Source organism: Ovis aries, chromosome 3, assembly GCF_016772045.2.
Source record: "Ovis aries strain OAR_USU_Benz2616 breed Rambouillet chromosome 3, ARS-UI_Ramb_v3.0, whole genome shotgun sequence".
Classification (NCBI taxonomy): Eukaryota; Metazoa; Chordata; class Mammalia; order Artiodactyla; family Bovidae; genus Ovis; species Ovis aries.
This window is the reverse complement of record NC_056056.1, coordinates 162532611-162554402: the sequence shown is the minus strand read 5'-3', so window position 1 is coordinate 162554402 and position 21792 is coordinate 162532611. Positions and strand designations below refer to the sequence as shown.

Here is a 21792-nt window from a genome sequence, read left to right as displayed (position 1 = left end):
ACAGGTCTTCTCCTCACCTCAGTGGAGAAAAAGATCCTTTATACCATTAAAAAAACAAAGAAGAGCACAAAGTAGCTTCCTGGACCAGGAATAAGCTATACATTATTTTCCTGAGACAGTACAGTGGTATAATGCTCTGCTCCTGTAAGAATACCTCTTAGAGATCTGGCATCCTGGCAACCATTCAGTCCAAGGAAGTAGACCAAGACAGACCCAAGATGGGAAGCAGGGGTTTATTTTTTAAACATTTTTCATTTGGCTGTACCAGGTCTCAGTTTTGGCATGCGGGCCTTCGGTCTTCACTGGGGCATGCACATTCTTTAGTTGTGGCGTGCAAGATCTATCGATAGTTCCCTGATTAGGGGTCAAAGCCAGGCCCTGTACAGGGAGCATGGAGTCTCAGCCACTAGATCACTGGGAAATCCCAAGGGAAGAAGTGGTTTTTTAAAAAAAAGGAAAATAAATAACATGCAAAACACATCTCTAGAAAGATGAAACAGAAGAGCTAATTGCTGATTACCTGAAAACAAGAGATCCTAACAAGAAAAGTACATGTTCATTAAAAGAAACCACTACATAGTATATAAAACTTTATTAAAATTGGGATTACTTATAAACTTGTACAATAAAAATGAAAAAATATATAATAAGACATTGCTTATTTTTCTTACAGAAAAGAGTGAAAATGAGACCCATGGCAAAGAGTCATCCCTGATCATTTTGTTCCTTTCAAACATTCATGAACACTTATTTTAAATATAAATGACAAATCTTTTAAAATAACACTAAGGCATTACCCACAGGCTAAAACTTACCCAGGAACTTCCTATTCCACCATCAATCCTAGAAACATGATAAACTGAGGCAACTGCAGCTGTAACAGTTCTAATACATTAAGAGCTACCTATTATGTTAACAAGAACATTGCCCATGTTGTAGAAAAATGCAGGATAGTGGGTTCACCATTTTCAAGTTATTGTCAAGTGTGAAAAGGATGGTGATGCACATGGGCAGGGGGTGTGGGAGCCAAAAGCCCCAAATGTGGGGGTGCTGTGTGCCATTTCCTTCCCTGCTCAAGCTGTGCATTGACACTGGTGTGAATTCGCTTTGTTTATTTCCAGCAGGCTCTGACTCCCATCATATAAGGCACCAAACTCCCTTTTCAAGTTAATAACTGTCTAGAATCTACCTCCACAGCAACTGAATCCATAAGCTAAGTTATCAAGACACACCACTGGATCACCACAATTGCATAGTCTTCCCTAAAAAAATAATGATCAATTTCTGTTACACCAAAACATAAAGTTTTAGGTGCACTTGCCTTTATATAAGGCTATTTAATGCTTATTAGTTTGTTTCAGTGCCTATGTAACATGAAGGCATAATAAATCTGTCAAACTGTCCTCTCCTTGGTTCAGATAAAATTCTTGGCATTTCAATATAGGTTATTATCTCATATGTCATGTCAGACCTGAGTCCAAAGGAATACTAGGACATTTAATTTCCTTTCCTCCTACTTCAACTTTCACTACTCAATTCAGAGAAAAGTTATGAATACAAAGCTAGGAACCATTTTTACACAGGCATCCATCTGAGCTCATCTTTTTTTCTGGAACAACAAAAATATGAAAGGCAATTGCATAATCCACTCCCAAGCCTTTTACAGAAATCAGGGCCTAGGGAACTATCTCGCCTATTTGGGTGCTTTCGTTCATCAACTGTCTATCATACATGCAAAATGGGGATTAGGTTGAAGGGAACACAAGTCAGTGAAAAAAAGGCTGGGCCCTAGAATGGACTTTATCAGCACAAAATCAGTACTGAAAAGTCTATCATCAGCAAAATTCTGCAATAGAATATAAAAGTCATGAATTTAGGGGGATGAAATAAACTAGTTTTGGGGCATGAGGTGGCTGATAGGAATTTCTTATTAGAAGATATCAAAAGTGCTAAATTTTCCTTATTTTCAGTCATTGGTTCCATTGGTCTCGTGAAAGCAATCCGACTGGGAAAGTGAAGGGAAAGTGTTTGAAGCCAGTTGACTTGTACTCCCATTAATGGAAGGCATGCTCTATATAACTTGATCAGATCCATTAGAGGCCATAGATTTCTGATGCTGATGAGACCCTGACTCCGAGGGCCAATTTGCAGCTTGATATTTGTGGAGCAAGACGCTGACGTGGCGGCAGACGAGGGCTCCGATGTCCAGCTCACTCCAGTTATCCCTTCAATTCTTCCTGATGAGATCGGTCTGAGAGACAAGACTATGCTGAAGCTGCAAGAGCTGTAACTGCCAGAGAAAATAAAACGAGGGCCTCAACTAGTGACTGAGCCAGCAGACTAAGTGGCCAAGCAGGAGACAAAAGCAGCTCCTACAGGTGGCCCGAGTCAAGCAATCTCCGGGCACACAGAAGCTCAGAGGCATCTGCGGGAGAGCTGCACAGGAGGGCAGGCCAAGGACACCCGCACACCAGCCGCACCGTCCTTCGCTGTCTGAGAGGAGCTCTCATGACAACGGGACCTGTTGTCACTGGCGCTGCCTACAGCTCAGTTCTCCAACTACCAGACAGGGAGTAATAAACCGAGTTTGGTTTCACTCACCCCAAATTCAAACACAGTGAGAAAAACTCATCTTGAGATGGAAGCGGTATATCACAAGGAGTTTACTAAACAGAAAAAGATGAGAATCTTTCTCTACTTCACAGTGCTTTCTCACTGAAATAAAGACAGGTGCAGGAAGTATTAGCCTAGAGGCAAGTGACCATATCCCTAAGTGGCCATGTGGGGAAGGTACCAAAGTCTCAAGGGAACCCTGAGACCACTTGTACAGATGCATTATTTTTTCAAATCAGCTTATGCTTAAACATGCTAAGTTTCAATTTCTATAAATGAGGCAAAAAAAAAAAACAGTAAAATTCAGAAGCCTTAATAGTTTTCTGCAGAGGGACAGAATGCTACCATGTACATAACTACAAAAGGTAGAAAGGTTTCCTAATATAAAGCATTTAACCCATGTCATCTGTCCAAATACTGTATTTTCCACTTTCTTCTATAAGTCTATTTGCCAATTGAGGTAGTTGTCATTTTAGGACAGTTTAAAGCTGTGGGAAACACTGTCAGAAAAAATCAACTGGCCACCTGGAGGGGAGTCTCGGAGCTGACATTCTTGAAGTCAGTAATGGAGCCCAGGGCCTTTCAAAATCATCTGTTAAATGGGTGGTCTGAAGGAGTCATTCATTGCAGATTTTTAATAAAAATCATCTGTCTTCTGCACGACATGGTAAGTCAGTCAGTTCAATGCTATGCTCCTGCATCAGTGTCTATCTTCCTGGCTTTTTACAGCTTTTTCCAAGATGCAAGGGTGAAGATCACAAAGACAGAACCAAGTGAATGACACAGACTTGGGAATTTGCTCCCTCATAAATCGCATTGCTGGTTTATAAGGGTACTTTCCAATGGCAAAAGAATGTGAAACCAATGCCACTATAATAAAAGGCAGCAGGAACCTCCGGTCAGAAATGGAATTGCAAATCAAGTACAAGAAGTTCACAGGAAAGCACATCTGATCCTGATGGCTGTGCAAGCACCCAGAGGCACAAGGATGATCTGGAAGTCTGTCTCCTGGCAATGCAAACTGCGGCAGCCACATAGCTACAACATGTATGTTGTATCAAGAGCCTTCATAGACAGTTCCAGGGCTCACAAATGAGCCAGGCTTCCTGTAGGGAGAGGGACAGGTGCCAAGCAAAGACTATTAAGAATAGGTATTAATAGAATGGGTAGACAAAGGAAGGGGAAGGAAAAGGAGATAATTTCTTGATCCCACAACAACTCAAAGATGTGTGACCAGTGGACAGGAAAAATAAGAGAACCAGTAAAAAGCATTTAAATTCCCTAAATAAGATCACTTCTCCTAATTAGTGGGAATAATGCTATAAATCAAAGAGAAGAGAATATAAGAAATAAAACAATCTGAAATGTACATAATCAGAGATGAGAGAATAGACCCTTCTTGAAAGGGCAAAGGGGACAAAGAGGAATTGGAAGGGATGCCTGAAAGCCTATTTGGAAATAGAAGTTAAATACTGGGTTGGTCAAAAAATTTGCTTCCATAAGGAGCTTACAGAAAATCCCGAACTTTTTGGCCAATGCAATATAATAAAAACCCCAACAGACCTCATCTACAGAAGGGCCTGCAGGCATGTTCCTAAAGTAAGCAGGACTTAGAATATCATAGGTGTGAGAATTAATTCAAAGTTCAGCACAAGAGTTACTGGGGCTTTAATGGACTATCCATATTAATAAATGTGTGGGAGGCTTGTCACTCTGGAGCACTTGCTATTACTGGAACATAAGTTTCACTTTTTTTTTTAATGTATTAATTTAAAAAACAAGACAGGCAAATAATAATCCATTTTCCTCTTAGAATAGTTAAAACAAGGATTATGCTAAAGTCACGAAATGAAAGCAGAAGTAAAAAAGGCTCGGATTTGTGGATTTGTCTCTGAAGATGCTGCCATAGTCTGAAAGCATTAATTCACATGTAACAGTTATCACTTCCGAGTCTGAAATGCCACAACTGAACCAACTTCAAAGAGGAACTGGAATGCCCTGGGCTAGGTGTGGCAATCCAGTTTCTTCAGAAATATAAAGTGGGCTGAGAATTGAACCAACAGGATGCACTGGGAAGCAGTCACTACATTATCCACTCTGCTTCCTCGGGACCCCACAGAGGCCATTTCCAGAGGGAGGTCTACTCAGGCCTCTAATTTCAGTGGAAGAATTTCTGCAGTTATCTCACCCAGCTTCAAAGAAAAGCAACTGCACACCAAACACACGCAACCTGGACCACTGAGGTACGAAGTCAATCCACCTAAGTCAGGAAGCTGTTCTGTTGTACGACAAGGGGGTACCGAGAATCTGAGTCCTCCCCCTCAGAGGATGTTTCTTCATAGAGTTCGTCCTGGGCTATAATGCTCCCTAAGCCGTACTCCTGCTCGTGGACAGAAACCTCATTGGGTGTGAGGTGGAAAGAACCTTCCACGAAGTCAGCAAACCTGGAAAAGAGAAGATAATACTCATTCACTCATTAGAAGCTCCCTTCCACCCTGTTTTCTTTCAAAATAAGAACAAACTGAAACCTTGATGTGCTCTCAGCTCAAACGATATTGAGCCTAGCCCCCAGCCTTATCCTTACTCTAGCAGGTAAGTAGACTAAAGCAAGAAATGAGAAGAGAAGGAAAACTAGGATCGTAGGCTGACATTCCCTGCAACACCATCCTGCTTAACAAGCACTTTCAAGTTATGGAAGTTTGCTTACCCTTTTTAATTATGGATGTGCTAAAGTTCCTTCAGTTATCTGTAATCCTTGATAAGATTAAGGAGCATTACACATTTATTTGTGTTTATGGCCCTATAAACTTTATGCCATCAAGATTCCAAATTGAAGTTTCATATATTCATTGGTATGACTGCTTCCAAATAAAGGATCCCTCCCCCCTCAAAAAATATATTAAACATTCAGAGACCAACACAAAACTGTAAGAGGAGAAACTTAATTATCGTGCTAGAGTCTTCTCATCTCAATGCTACAATCAAAGTTAGAGTAAATAGTTCCTTGAGGAATCAGAAAATGGCTACGACTCAACATATGATATACGTACCTTTCCCTTGACTACTCCTAGAAGAACAAGAAAACAAAGCCACAAATATAAAATGATTATAGAAATATATCTCATTAAAACTCTAGGGTCATGATTACCCTGATAGATGCCTGGTACTTCTGGCCAAGAGTTTGTTTACCTCTTTGGAGACTGAATTCGAGAAACAGTCTTCCAAGCTGAGCAGTCTGGACTGTTGCAGTATTCTCTAAGCTGCTCTAAAGCCTTTCGGGTCTCCACCTCTCCTTGTAGCCGGTATTCTTCTTCTGTCAGAAGACGAGGGGGGACAGTCTTTTCTGTTGCCTTACACATCTTTCTGTGCTCACCAAAATAACATCATGAATGATTAATCAGTAATTTACGTCCATTGTTATCGCTTAACTCCCTTCAGTGGGTCAGGCATATAGCAGAGAGCCTAAATCATTGAGTCATCACTCCCACCTTTATTCCACAGACATCCTTAGTTATAATGGACCCCTGACACATTAGACCACTGACAAGTCAGAGTAGTCAACATTACTCACTAACGTGAATAAATTCACTCATAAGTGATAGACAAAATATTTATCTCCCAATAAATGGAAAACTACAAGAAAATGATGGCATAAGATTGTGGTGCATTAACCTGGACCCCCCCATGAACTGAAGGCATCACTCTGACTATCTGTACTAGAAAGAAAAACCATTGATAACCTCAGAACCTACGACCATTCCATAGTCACCAGGGAAAAGTGACCACATGCTTGAATTACACGTTAAACCAAGACTAGGACTCCCAGAACAATCTGAAAGGCAGTGTGACATAATCCGAAACCAGGTGACTGAGGCATGTGGCATAAAAGTAATATACTTTGCACCACCTAGTGGTAACAGGAACAGACGTTTTTATTTTATATAAAATGATTAGAATTTATAAGTTCTTTAAAATGTTTACAGAGACTCTAAAAAGAATGACTTGAAAGAAACACAAGTGAAACATAATACAATAAACTGACATTAACAAAGAGGCTCCCAGGTCAAACCTGTTTCCTTTTGCTGCACCTGCATCCCACACTGCACGCTTCAGTACAAAGTTACATTGCCTTTCAGTCACCTGTAGGTGATGTACAGCCAGTGGATAGGGTACTCCAGGTTCTTAGTACACAGTGCAATGACGATAATGGCAAGGGCAATGTGCGGTATCTGGATACTGGAATACATGAAACATAGGCCCAGCAGCTGCAAGGTCCAGGTCAGCAGGTTGATACTTCGTTCATTCTCCAAAGGCCCATACTTGTAACAGACCGCAAAACTCACGAATCCAACTGCGAGGACATAGCCTATGAGAAGAGTTATCAGAAGATATTCTTTTTTCATCTACAGCTGGTAAAAATATCCTGTCTGGGGAGCAGCAGTAAATTCACTATATAGCACCTACTGAACCAGGAAAATGGATAAGATCTTTACTCAATTATTCATACTTCCTTCATTATTCATATATATTAATCTCTTTTAAGTTTCTATCATTTCTGTTGTCTCAAACTTATTTAATTCTCAAATGGGGAATTAAAGCTACATGCTGAACAACTCTAAAATAGTCTGTTTCAAAAACCTAATATATGAAAATCCAAATTAATTCCTTCTCAAAGGATAGATTAAGAGTTACTATCTTTACAACCAAAGGATTCTTTTCTTGTTTTACAGACAGTGTTCACTGTAGAGTCCTTTACTTCTTAAGGTCCTCAAGTGAATTTAAAATACGATTATATTCAAAAAGTCAATTTACAGCTTTTCAGAAAGATGCCTATGCATAAAGAGAGATGTACTTATAAACCCCAACAAATTAGTCTTCTCCCTAGCAGCATCATCTTAATTTAAGAAAAGGTGACAACTGTAGAGTTAGAAATAAAAACTATGATTTTTACAAGTTAATAAAATGGCACAGACTATTAAACTCCATAAGCAGGCAACATCTTTTCATGATCAAATTAACTAAAACAGCTTATAAACATATAAAAAGGAAAGCAAAACCAATAACACTTACTTAAAAGATACTGCCAGTAACACCTCCAGATCTCTTGTAAATTTTTAAAAACTAGTTGAATGAGGTACAGAGAAAAGGACCAGCCTCCTACCAGGATGATGTAAATGGGACTTTTCTAAAACAGAGTAGAAGTGAAAGCAAAAAGTTACAACAGGCTTTCCCTACATACAAGAAGCAAAATGGAACTGTAATTTAAAAAAAAAATTCAACCTACTAAAAATGCACAAAACATCTCTCTTAAAAATATGTACTTTACACTTAAAATTATACAGTGCAAAGAACACTGGGAAAATGAGATGCTAAATAACTTAAAAGCCTGGCTATATAATGTAAATAATTAATAAACAGGAAAAACACTTTAACCACCCCCCACACACACACTGTACCCAGGATTTCAAATAAAAAGGGAGAGATTGTATGTCATCAGGCTCCAAGTTTCATCATGGAAAGTATCTTTCTGAAACAAGGAAAGAGTAGGACATTGACTTATCAGCCATCAGTGCAAATTTTCAGTGCTGTAAGATTATCCAAGAAAACAATCCTTCATCTATCCAAGCTCATCCTAATTGCATGTGAGGATTCTGCCACTTACCTTGGGCACAAACTTGGACACTATAAAAATGATGATTAGTAAAGATGCCACAATTCCCACACTCATCCCAGTAGAATAGTAGAAGATTTGACTTCTGCAGAGAGAAAATTCATTTCCTTACTACGTTTGTATTCTTCACACACAGCACTGTTCAAACCAGACTACAATCCCAGCCAAAAGGCAGAAAAAAGGTACAAGATGAGAACAGGTATTTGCTCAACATTTGAGGCCAGAAAACTAAAGAGACCAGTACAGCATAGTTGCTGCCAAATTATAAGGATTAGTACCAATGACAGCCCCTCAAATACACCCCAAAAATAAACCTCTGCTTAGTCTCCAGCTCCCATCCCCAGTACTGCTCCCCACCCAATTTTTAATGAGAATCTTTCTTCTGGGAACTGCACAGCTTCTCTGGGGAGAAGAAAGGTATAAGAGGACTGCCAAGTGGGAACTAATAATAAGAACTGAATTGCTTACCCCAAAGGGCATAGAACAGAGAGTTCCTACTCCCAGTCTAGGCTCTTTCTACCAGTATTCCTCCCTCATATTGAATTTCTCTCAGGGTCCCCAAAATAAGGAACAACTTCCAACAACCTCACTCCAGCTGAACTTCAATTGGTTAAGCTTTCATTCACTGCTTCACAAATACTCTCCTTGTATACAAAGTTAATGTCGATTCTTTCTCTGCTGAATGTTTGTTATCTGTGTGTGGGGGGGTTAGTCACTTAGTCATATCCGACTCTTTGCAACCCCATTAACTGTAGCCCACCAGGCTCCTCTGTCCATGGAATTCTCCAGGTAAGAATACTGGAGTGGGTTGCCGTACACTCCTTCAGGGGATCTTCCCAACCCAGGGACTGAACCCAGTTTCCTGCATTGCAGGCAGCTTCTTTACCATCTGAGCCATCAGGGAGACTATATGTTTCCTTTGTATTTGTACATGTCTGTTTCACCTATCTTAGCTAGTGGGTTTCTACAGGCAGGAAATGAGTTAAGTGATTGATCCTTGCTTCTTTACTTCTGAACAGCATGAAACTCATCCTGTAAAATGTAAAATATAACCCTGTAAGAATGAGGGCTAAACATGGCTAATGGTAGAAGGATGGTGATATACTGGCTAAATCCCATCACATGATGGGTAACCTAATAGGGGAATTTCATTATTGCCAATCTTATTAATACAAGAAAAAATAAAAATAATATTAAAGTATTTTTTAATGATTGAAGCAGATAATGACTTAGCCCATCCATAAACAGAATGGCAGCACTTTAAGACTTTATGATAGAAGTCAAGCAGGTTGGTCTGAGCATCCTCCTTGCGCCCTCTAGCCTTAGAACCTACCTGCTCAGCAAGTCTCCACAAAAAAATAGTGTAAGTCCAAGGAGGAAAATGAGGAAGAGTTTGGGGTCAAATCCTGAAATAAATAAAATATTTCTGCTTAACAAGGGAACCAAACAATTTAAAGCATTATAGAATAAAAGGCAATGTTGGCATCACTGGTCAGCTAATAAATGCAAACAGCCCACCTAAATAGCATTTTAACAGCATTCCACACAAAGCCTGGGCACCCTTCCAAAAAGAAAGTATAATTAGGTCTCTGTCTAACCTATACTTCCCTGAAGAGTTTATTTTGTTTTGGCTACCTACGCTAAGGCTAAAGGAAGCTAAGCTCTGCTTTGGTTGGAGCCATAGTACCATCATCACTTCATGCAACTGCCCACAAGGGGTCTCCACCACCCTGGTTTACAAGCCTTAAGTCACACCGGCTCAGATTCAGCCGATTAGCCCAGAACTCTGGGTCAGGGCCCTCTGTTGTTCTCTAAGGGGCTGCTTTTCTTGACCACCACCACCACCTACTTCTTTTGATGATATCTGAGCACTGTATTGGAAAAGCCTACACTCAATCCGATCGCCCAGGACCAGGGGGCCCAAGCACAGGTCCTTTACTGGTGTACTAGTCACTCCCACAGCTTTCACATTCAAGAGCTGAGTCTAGGGGAGGTCCACAAACAGGAGCATGAGGGATCAGTAAATGCAAAAGGAACACCAAAAAAAGAGGCTGATCCTGTTCAACCAAAGAACTATGGAACTCGAGGACAGTTAGAAGCGCACAGCAAATTTCGTAGCAAAACCCAGGAACATTGCTACTGCTCACATTACTCTCCTGGGCGAGTCGTTAACCAAGAAGAGACCAAAAGTCATAGAGAATTCAACAGGATAACGATCTGCCTCTTCCGTGAAACTTTCTCAGACACATCCAGAGAAAGGAAAACTCCCAGTTATACTGAATAAGCCTGAAACTGCAGTGATCTTCATACTTATGGTTCCACATATATTCTTTTGCTTGTGAGGTATTCAGGTCTATTTTATTTTCAGTTTGATTTAACCATTCATGTCTTTAAATGTAGGCTGAAATATACAGGCCTACAGTGAAAGCGCCCAGAAGACAGGAATACATCTATCTAACTCTGAAGAATACTAGGTATATCAGCTCAGAGCCACTGGAAGTATTAGGAATGCAGCCTTCACAATCCAAGTAAGGAAGCACTCAGAATGAAAGACTTATGGTGAAGCCTCAAATCTAGGCCTAAAGGCTTCTATGAGAGGTGGAGTCTCTCTGCAATGTTTGGAGCAGTGGTATATTCAGGTTATAATCAGAACCAAAATGGAGCTGTCTTGGGCTGACTTCTCTCACTAATTATACCCTCCAAAGCTCAGTCTCTTCTCACCATAGAATCCATCAGAAAAACAGAGGTAAGACTTACTCCGAGTCACAGTGACACTGTACTTGGTGTCTTCCTCTAAAATCTCAACTTTGAGGCAGGTTTTTGTGCTGTATAGACCCACATTAACATAGGTGTCATTCAATTTTTCTTTTAAAAAGGAGGAAAAAAAGTTCCAGATACTAAACTGCTCTAGCTCCTTCAGTTTCTCTTCATTGTCCACCTGGGTGACTCGGACCAGTTTGGAACTATTTACCCGGATCTGTAACACAAGCAAAATCAGGATAAGAAAGAAGGAAGTAGGAATTTAAACTTTTTCCAAATACAATTTGTAAATAAAAACCCTTTAGCATAAATAGCTGAATCATTAATGGCACTGGCTTTTCACAGGCTTATGAGAAATATGGAAATAAAAGCAGCTAAAAGATAATTGGGCAAATAGCACTGCACATGGTTCAGAGAGGCAGCTGTTAGAATGTCTTATTGTTAACATGATCTGAATCTACTATTAGGCTAGAACATAGGGGTAAAAAAAAAAAAAAAAAAAGACTTCTAAGCTGAAAGAGTTACCAATACAGCTATTTATGAGAGATCATACAAAGCAAGGGTCCAGAATATAAAGAAAACTGCCAGGCATAAACAGCACCAAAAACGTCTCCCATAATGACAGGCTGAGTTCAACCCTTTGTCACAAATTACTGACTATGGGTAAATGTTGGTTATAATGTGCCCCAGATGGGATATGATCTTTATATCGGACAATGAAAAAAGAAAATTTTTTGAAAAAGCCCACCCTTGTGTTTTTTGGATTCGAACAAATGCTCTGATCAGTGACTATGCTTATAGCAGCAGAAACATTTCCAAAGGACTCATTTTGTTTAATCAGTACAGCCAGACACTCTTGCTTGCCAGGTGGCTCAACAGTGTTATGAAATAAGAGACCAAAGTCATTCTATCAAGGGGAAACCAGTTCAGGGCATTTATGCAACATCTTGTGCAGAATCAGAACAGAATAGGAGTAGCAGGCAGAGTGTACATCCTGACAAGCATGCAACAGTTTCCAGCCCAAAGAAGGCATAAGGCCTTTAAAAAGAAAGAGGGGCGTGTGTGTGTAAAAGGAGCCGGGGAAGAGAAGAAAATAATCTCTCAGGGAAAAGGAGGAAGGAAGTTTACCTCAGGGTCAAGTATTGTGGGCCACTTAAAGGAACAGAGAGAGGAACACAAAGTAGGGATAAATGCTTTACTGATGAAAACACTGATGAGATTAAGAATAACTGCAATCTTATCAAGGTTGTTAATTTTATATATTTATACTCTTTTTTTTTAATTGTGAAAAGGGAAGAATGTATCAAAGTACTCACTTATCAGATATTCACAAAATCTGCCACTCCCCAGAGCCTCCAAATCATTACCTGTATCCGTGTCCATACATCATGCCACTTTGGGATAAGCACATTTTTATAACAGGATTGTTGACTGGTATTCATATAATGAACTCTGGATTCCTGAAGCGTGACCACCTTTAAATCAATTCCGGCTTCATGCAAAGAAAAAAAATAACAAAGAAAATAACAATTAAATATAACAAAACAAACTAATAACCATAACTCATTTGATAAAAAGAATTAAACTGACTACTTTCTAAAAGCTTTTAAACTTTCTATAGTTTAAAAGAATTAAACTGACTACTTTCTAAAAGCTGGGTTAAAATATCAGGGACTGACACAAAGAAGAAAACTAAGATGGGAGAAGGAGTAAGGCAGAGTCTTGTTTCTGTCCAGTGTAATTTTAAAAAATATTATAAATAGTCACTAATCCAGGATGAGTAATAATAAAATCCACTATTATGTGTGTATTAAGACAGACAATAAGTGTTCCATTTAACTCTCCCAACAATGCTATCAGGTAGGCACTCTCATAATACTCATTTTTATAAATGAGGAAACTGATATTTAGGAACAATTAAGTACTTAGTCCAAAACCACAGAGCTAATAAATAGCTTAAGTGAGATTCATACCAGGTCCTGTTTTCCTTATAAAGGCATAGCTAAAGTAACCCATCCAGTGATTTCCTCTATTCCTTTCCTGAGTAGGATGAACAAAATTAGCAACATCTTTTGTATTTAAAGTACTTCAAACAGATACTAAAAGACTGCAAAGTTTCTTTTTCCTAGCTGTTTTTGTTTCAAGTTTTAAAAGCAGCCAATTAATATATGCAGTCCCTCAGATTTTACCAAAACAGAAGAAGTGCCCTCTGGAGTTTATATTCAAACTCAGCTAAGTTAAGGTTAACAGGTGACCACTCTCAGTATTTTCCCACCTCAGTCTGCACAAGCTACCTTCTTTACCACAGATCATTTCAATATCTTCCTTGCTCCACATTGTATGTATCAACTCATTAAATGCCACTCTAAGTGGAAATGTAGTTATCACTTTCGTTCTTAGTGTAAAGGGGGAAAGATCTAAATAAACTAACAAAACACCCCAAAACAAAAACCTCCACCAAAACTTAGAAAGCCAAAGTTATACACACACAAAGGCAATGACACGATTTTAGAGTGAAGCTAAGACTAATTTTAGGAGATCCAACCAGTCCATCCTAAAGCTCAGTTCTGGGTGTTCACTGGAAGCACTGATGCTGAAGCTGAAACTCCAATACTTTGGCCACCCCATGCGAAGAGTTGACTCACTGGAAAAGACCCTGATGCTGGGAGGGATTGGGGGCAGCAGAAGGGGATGACAGAGGATGGGATGGCTGCATGGCATCACTGACTCGATGGACATGAGTTTGGGTAAACTCCGGGAGTTGGTGATGGACAGAGGCCTGGTGTGCTGTGATTCATGGGGTCGCAAAGAGTCGGACACAACTGAGCGACTGAACTGAACTGAAGACTAATTTTGAAGTTAAATTCATTTCTAAACCTAAACATTAAGAGCAAAAACTACAAAATACTTAGAAGAAAAAAAAACAAGTGTGTAAATCTTTGTGACCTTGGATTAGACAATGGCTTCAAACAACTTAAAAATTCTTTGTTTCAAAAGCCACTATCAAGAAAATGAAAAGACAACCCACAAAGTGGGAGAAAATATTTGCAAGTCATTTATCTGATAAGGGTCTAGTATCCAGACTATATAAAGAACTACTACAACTCAACAACAAAAAGAGAAAAAAAATTGTTCAGACTGCAGAAAGGATTTGAATAGACATTTCTTGAAAGAAAATATACAAATGGCCAATAAGCACAATGAAAAAAGGCTCAACATCATTAATCACTATGGAAATGCAGGTCAAAATCACAATAAAATGCCACTTCACACTCAGTAGGATGGCTATAACCAAAGGAAAAAAGAGGACAATAACCACAGTCGGCAAGGATGTGGAGAAACTGTAACCCTCACACATTGCTGGTGGGAATGAAAAATGGTAGTCTTTCTGGAAAACAGCTTGGCAGTTCCTCAAAAACAAAAACAGTTATTAGACATAGCAATTCCACTCCTCTGTATACACCAGAGAACTGAAAACATGTTCACACAGAAACCTGTACATAAAACTTCACTGCAGCAATGTCCATAACCAAAATGTGGTAACACCCTAAATCTCATCAGCTGATCAATGGATAAGCAAAAAGTAGTATTATCAATATGATAGAATATTATCCAGCCACAAAAAGAAAGTACTGATACATACTACACGAACCTTTAAAACATCATGCTGAATGAAAGCCAGTCAACCAAAAGGCCACATGTTAAATGACTCCATTTATGTAAATATCCACAATAAGCAAAGCAGATTAGTAGTTGTCAGGGGCTGGGAGGAGAAGAGAATGGGGAATGACTGCTCAGGGGTATTGGGTCTCATTTTGGAATAATGAAGACATTCTGGGATTAGTGGTGATGGTTGCACATTACGAATACAGCTGACCCTTGATCAACAGATGTGTAGGGATGCCGCCTCTCTGCTCAGTCAAAAACCAGCCCTCTGGACCCACAGTTCCTCATCTGCGAATTCAACCAACCAAAGACCAGGAAGTACTGTAATACATATAGTATATACACATACTGAAACTAAAAATCTAACTGTGTAAGTGGACTCATGCAATTCAAATCTGAGTTGTTCAAGGGTCAACTGCATACCAAAAACCAATGAAAGGATTTTATGGTATGTGAATTGTATCTCAATATTTTAAAATTCAGTTGATTTTGTTGGGGGGAAGGAAAAGTTTTCCTTCACCCTCTTAAGAGTCTCTGGCTAGGCCTGAAAATTAAACTGACAAAGACGTATTAACAGGAGAAAAGTATACATATTTATTTAATGTTTTATGCGACTTCCCTTGTGGCTTAGCTGGTAAAGAATCTGCCTGCAATGCGGGAGACCTAGGTTCAATCCCTGGGTTGGGAAGATTCCCCTGGAGAATGGAAAGGCTACTCACCCCAGTATTTTGGCCTGGAGAGTTCCATAGACTCTATAGTCCATGGGGTTGCAGAGTCGGGCACGACTGAGCGACTAGCGACTTTCACTTCACATGTAACATGAAAGCCTCTAGGGAAATAAAGACCCGAAGAAACACAGACCCACATACTTTTATGCTAGGTTTGATGAAGAGTGCATCATCACAGAGGAATAAGATGGGTTGGGTATGAGGTAACTGTAGTAAGGCGGGGGAAACTGAGCAAGGCCTGCTTATTAGGATTCTTCTTTGTATCCCTTTGTCTTCAAAGCTAAGGATGCTCCTTTCCTTCAGGTAAGGGAGGGCACCTCTCACAGGAGGATTTTATGGCCTATTTCAAGGAAAAAGGGCAAAGTGGGGAAGGTCAGAGTGACTTTTCAGCTTCTGTTGTTTTCTCAGACTCCCTTCAGCTTCAAATATTCAGTATGCCAAGGTGCCATATTTTGGGGTAGAATGTCCTGAACCCCATCTATCAACTTCTGACTAGTGTTCAATAGTAGTTTGGATTTCCTCCAAGCCTATTTTTCACAAAGTGAAACCTTTCCAAAATTCTACTGACATTTGTTTCACTAGCAAATCCACAAATATACTGAAAGAACACCCACTCACAAATTTGGATCAAGAGTTTATTTTCTTCTGGAGACTGTAAGAAAGTAAAATTCTGTGAAACTTAAAACTAGTCTGTTTACAAATAAATGTTTAAAAGCCCAAGAGTCATACTTTATTAACTCCTCTCCTACAGCAAGTAATGTAACACAACATATCTTTAAACCCATTTTCAAGAAAGTGTGTGTGTGAGTCGGTCAGTCGTGTCGGACTCTTCGTAAGACTCCATGGACTGTAGCCCACCAGGCTCCTCTGTCCATGGAATTCTCCAGGTAAAAATACTGGTTGCCATTCCCTTTTCCATGGGATCTTCCCAACCCAGGGAGTCTTCTGCACTGCAGGTAAACTCTTTACCACCTGAGCCACAGGCAAACAGTAAGATACAAATAATATGTCAATAGCTTAGGCCATTTGAAAAACTTAATGCCAGGAAAAGGCATTAGTATTTTTAAAACAATTTTAAAATTCTTCAGGGGCTTCCCTGGTGGCTCAATGGCAAAGAATCCACCTGCCAATGCAGGAGACATGGGTTCAATCCCTGATCCCAGAAGATCCCACACGGAGAGAAGCAACTAAGCCCATGTGACATAACTACTGAGCCCAGTGCCTAGAGCCCAGGTTCTGCAACCAGAGCAGCCACTGCAGTGAGAAGCCCACACTACGACTAGAGAGTAGCCCCCATTTGCCATAACTAAGAAAGACGCCCTCAAACAGCAAAGAGCCAGTGCAGCCAAAAACAAATGAATAAAAAGATAAAACTAAATAAACAAATTCAATGTCATTTTCCTAAAAGAAATAAAACATTTGTAAGAGGCAGCACTTTGGGAGGAATTCCCTGGCAGTCCAGTGCTTAGGAGTCCAAGCTTCCACAGCAGGGAACATGGGTTCAATCTCTGGTCAGGGAACTAAGAGCTCCAATGCCACAAGGTAGTCAAAAAGTAAATTTAAAAATGCCTTTTAAGCCCAAAGATCGAATTCTTCTTGGAATTTAGTGGATCACAACTTGCTTGCACATATTTACCCATGAACTAGCTACTCAAAAGTTAGAAACTTATTTACTTATATTCATCAACTTTTCAATCAACAACACTGATCTTTTAACATCTACTGGCAGAAGGCAATGAAAATGACTCACAGTATGTAAGGACAGGTAATGAAAATGATTCATAGTATGTGAGGACCAGAAAAAGACCTTAAAAAGTCATGAAAAACCACCTCCTCTAATTCTTAAATAGCCTCTAATCATTTCTGTCAAGAGGTAATCCAGTTCATACTTAAAAGCATTTTAAAATTCTCCTTAAAAACTAGCATCTTTAAGTTAGTGGGCTTAGCAAAGGATTATCCAATGGGATGCTGAGACAATTGACAGTTATCTGGAAAACAAAATTCATCTAGTTACTCACCTCACACCAAATGCTAACATTAATCATCGGTTAAAGAGTAAAATGAAAAATAATTAAATTGTACTACAAAATATACACATATAAAAACTCAATTTTGGAAGGCTCTTTAAGTGTAAAAGCAATGGAAATAAATCTAAAGAATAAAATCAAGAAACTTCCCTGGTGGTCCAGCAGTTAGACTCCATGCTTCCAATACAAGAGGGTGTCGGTCTGCTCCCTAGTTGGGGAACTAAAATGCCTAGGACTCCCTGGCAGTCCAGTGGTTAGGACTCCACACTTTCACTGCCAGGGCCTGGGTTCAATCCCTGGTCAGGAAACTAAGACCACACATGGTTCTGTTTCACCAAATAAATTTTAAAAAGAATAAAATCTAGCAACCACATAAAAATATAAATCTTCTATTTAAAAAGATCTAAAGAAAAAAGATAAAAAGGGACAAACATTAAAGTTTTGTAATAAATAATTATAAAATATATATCCTTAACATGTCAAAAAGGTTCATCAATTGATTTTAAAAGTACACCAAAATCCCAATAAATAGTAATCACAATAAACAGACCAAGAACAAAGGACACACACTCTAAAAAATGTAAGTCTAAACAGATAACTAAATAACTAATGAGCACTTGAAAGATGCTACTTCACAAATAATGCAAGAAATTAAAAATAATTAAGATACCACTTTCAATCTACCAAATTAGCAAAGGTGTTTCAGTCTGGAATACCCAGGGCTGGCAAGGATATGGGTCACAAACAAATAGAGCTGATAGTGGTATAAACTGGCACATATTTTCAGAAAAATATTTTAGCAAGATGTTTCAAGGGTCTTAAATATATTTTAGCCATTTCTAAGATCTATTCTAAAACAAACAAAAAAATTGTGTCCATAAAAGTAGAATAACTTTAATGAAGACTTTTAAATGATAAAGGAAAACGCTTATGCTACAAAACCAAATGAGAAAACTACCTCTGGTAACAACTGGTGGCCTCCAAGGAAGAGAACAGGACTGCTGACAATTTTATGAATGTATTGTAAATTCAAACAAAATATTTTAAATTAAAAACACATGGAAATAGACAAGAAAGAGTGCTTTAACGGACTGCCTCTGACAAAATAAAGTGAATGTTTTTTCTACTTCTTTATGCTTAATTGTTCTTGTCAAATAGTCTAAAATAAATTCAAATCATTTCTATAATCGAATTCAACAATCTTCAGTGAGAAAGAACTCTTGTCTTTTGAAGTACTCCATTCTCTCTTTAGGTACCTCTCACTTTAGAAAGCTCTCTATTACATGACTGTCTTTTGTAGCTACCACCTACATCATCCACTAGGCCACGAAGAACAACTATTCCGAGTTTACCCTTCTCCAAGCCAAAAGTCCCCGTTCATCTCCTTATTAAAGAAACCTTGAGACTACTGACTGAGCACTAAGGAGGAGCATTTTGGAATAAATACTTTCATCTCCACAATACACAAACCTCTACGGTCTGGTCAAAGGTCATCCAGATCATAAGCAGTCCTTCAAATGATACTCTGGGCCCTGACTCTGGAAAAAGTGTCTTCTTGGATACCTAGATCCCTCTCCCTCAAAAAAAAAAAAACTGTTTCAGGCGGTCGCTGCGTTTTGAAACTAGTTCTATGGATCCTTAAGGTTGAGAGATAACCTTAAAGCTGTGAAGTGAAGTGAAGTTGCTCAGTCGCGTCCGACTCTGCGACCCCATGGACTGTAGATTACCAGGCTTCTTTGTCCATGGAATTTTCCAGGCAAGAATACTGGAGTGGGTTGCCATTTCCTTCTCCAAGAGATCTTCCCGACCCAGGGATTGAACCCGGGTCTCCCGCAGACGCTTTACCATCTGAGCCGCTTTGAAACTAGTTCTATGGATCCTTAAGGTTGAGAGATAACCTTAAAGCTGTAGCTCATCATAATCATTAAGTGACAAGAAGAAAGAGGCAGCAAACGATGGGAGAGGAGAGAAAGCATGTGTGTTTACAAGATATGGTTATCCTTAACCCCAAGAGTCAATTCCTCCAGTGGAAGCTTCCAAACTTATCTTTCTGTTGTGCAATTAACAAGGTTCGAAGGAGGTTGTTTTTTACAAACACACCCTGGGTTTTCTGAAATAGAGCGGAAAAGGAAAATAATTTCATCCCAGTCCAAAGCCAACTAAGCAGCAGCAGGCATCAAGAAAGTTTGCTTGAGGAATGAATAAATTTACAAAAGAAAATTACTAGACGTTAACTAAAGTCTCTCTCTTTTCGGAAACTGGAATTTAACTGCTCTAGATCGGTTCCATAAGGCCGGTAGGGGCCAGGATCTTACAAGTGCGCAAGATATTGATAAAAGATCATTACATTTCAGCGAACTACAATCATCTGTTCAGCCATTCTGCCCTGAGTTCTGACAGCATATGCTCAGGTATTGCTAATTTTCTGAATGAACAGGTTGCTCCCTTTCCAGTGGCAGGGCTCTCTGTCCATTCGGTCCTCGGGTCACCTTCCTTTTAAGAAAGAAGTCGAGGAAGCCAGTGAAGCAAGACGGAGCCCCCAGGACCGCTTTTCACCCAGTGCAGGCCTCCCTGTCTCCGCCAAAAGGACTCCAGGCTCCTCCCGATTCTGGATAGCTCCCGCAAACCGCCCCCAGGGCCCTTGGCCCCTCAAGGCAGGCGCCCATTCGCCAGGGATGTAGATCCTTTCTCCGCACCACGCCCGCCCCCCTCAGCAGAATAACGGCCCACGCCCTGGGGACACTCCACCTTTCTGAACATAAACCCTCGGCACCCGCCCCCTTGGCAGCGGCTGCCCGCGGTACCTGAGCCGCAGACAAAGCAGCCGGAGAGGACCAGAAGCAGCCGCACTGCCCCACCACCCCCGGCCCCCCAACTCCAGGTCCCGGCACCAACTGCCGGCAAGAGCGCCACTTTCATTCCTCCCGCCATGGTCGCCTCACGCCGCCTCCTCTTCACGTGCCTCTCCCCGGCAACTAACCCGGAACAGGCAGGACCAGCAGCCTATTCGCTACAAGGCCCGCCCCCTATCAACCAATCGGATGGGCGGTGCTTCGAGCACACAGTCGTTTTTGCACCCTATAGTCCCGCCTCTTAGCAACTGATGCGGGAGGGCGGAAAATGGTATCTTTCAGCCTATAAGAAAACATGTTCTCACCTTAGCAATGGCGACAGGAAGATCCCGCCCCTTAACAACATGCTTCCGTCTCCACTTTATTTACAACTGGACTGATTGATGGTAAGCCTAACCAATAGAAAATCAGAATGGGCGAGCCATTCTTGACCAAACTTGTTATTTCCATCGAAACTGTCTCAGATTCCTTCTGTTTTCTTTCTTTGCTGTTCACCATGATCTTTCTGTTCTGGGAAACTTAAAACGACTGTCTTCCAAAGTCTTAAATGATTTAAAACGGAAGCTATACAAAAAATTCAGTTCACAGTTTTATAAGGAATAAACATTAACGTTTAAAAATGTAGTCGTAGGGTAGGGTTATGGGGGGGAATGGGGGGGTGGCAGGGAGCTAAATCCATGCAAAGATTAAGAGAAGCTTTTTTATTCCTCACAACACCCTGGAAGATAAATAGCTTCATTTATAAAGAAGCCAAAATTAAGACAGAAAAAGGAACCTACCCAAGATTGCAGTTTCTTGGGCTGGGCTGTGGTTCCAATCCAGGTCTTACCCCAAAGCATGAGTTCTTTCTATGCATCAGGTGCTTCCAATTAAATGACTCACACGGTGAAAGCCTAGCAAAGGGCCTAGCACGTAATGTGTTCAGTAAATGTTAGTCGAAATTGAAGCATCTTATTTTTTAGAGGATCTGGTAGTTCCGTTCAGCTGCTCAATCGTGTGACCCCATGGACTGCAACACCCCAGGCTTCCCATCACCAACTCCTGGAGCTGGCTCAAACTCATGTCCATTGAATCAATGATGCCGTCCAACCATCTCCTCCTGCCTTCAATCTTTCCCAGCATCAGTGTCTTTTCTAATAGTTCTTCGAATCAGGTGGCCAAAGTACTGGAGCTTCAGCTTCAGCATCAGTCCTTCCAGTGACTATGTAGGACTGATTTCTTTTAGGACTGACTGGTTGGACCTCTTTGCAGTCCAGGGGACTCTCAATAGTCTTTTCCAACACCACAGTTCAAAACCATCAGTCCTTCAATGCTCAGCTTTCTTTATGGTCCAACTCTCACGTCCATATATGACTGTTGGAAAAACCATAGCTTTGATCTGATAGTGGTAGGTAGGAACACTAGAGATGATGGAGTCCAGTGAGGGGGAAGGTTCAAGCTTTCAAAACAGGGGTTTTAAAAAAGTGAAAATGAAG

At 40.2% G+C, this 21792-nt stretch overlaps 1 protein-coding gene across 2 annotated transcripts; it reads right to left on the bottom strand.

The window, feature by feature from the left end:
* Window positions 1–577: 577 nt before the first annotated feature.
* On the bottom strand, window positions 578–20508 carry NEMP1 (nuclear envelope integral membrane protein 1). 2 transcript variants are annotated; one of them, XM_060412923.1, is made up of 9 exons: window positions 20446–20508; window positions 12412–12536; window positions 11042–11261; window positions 9618–9690; window positions 8276–8369; window positions 7684–7798; window positions 6754–6979; window positions 5803–5976; window positions 578–5057 (listed from the first exon to the last, which is right to left on the bottom strand). In XM_060412923.1, the coding sequence occupies exons 2-9, from the start codon at window positions 12484–12486 to the stop codon at window positions 4874–4876; spliced, it is 1161 nt and encodes a 386-aa protein (XP_060268906.1). In that variant the 5' UTR covers window positions 12487–12536; window positions 20446–20508; the 3' UTR covers window positions 578–4873. The 2 variants fall into 2 exon arrangements, with proteins under 2 accessions (XP_060268906.1, XP_027823374.1); XM_027967573.2 differs by lacking the exon at window positions 20446–20508 and adding an exon at window positions 20270–20442.
* Between the last annotated feature and the right edge of the window lie 1284 nt (window positions 20509–21792).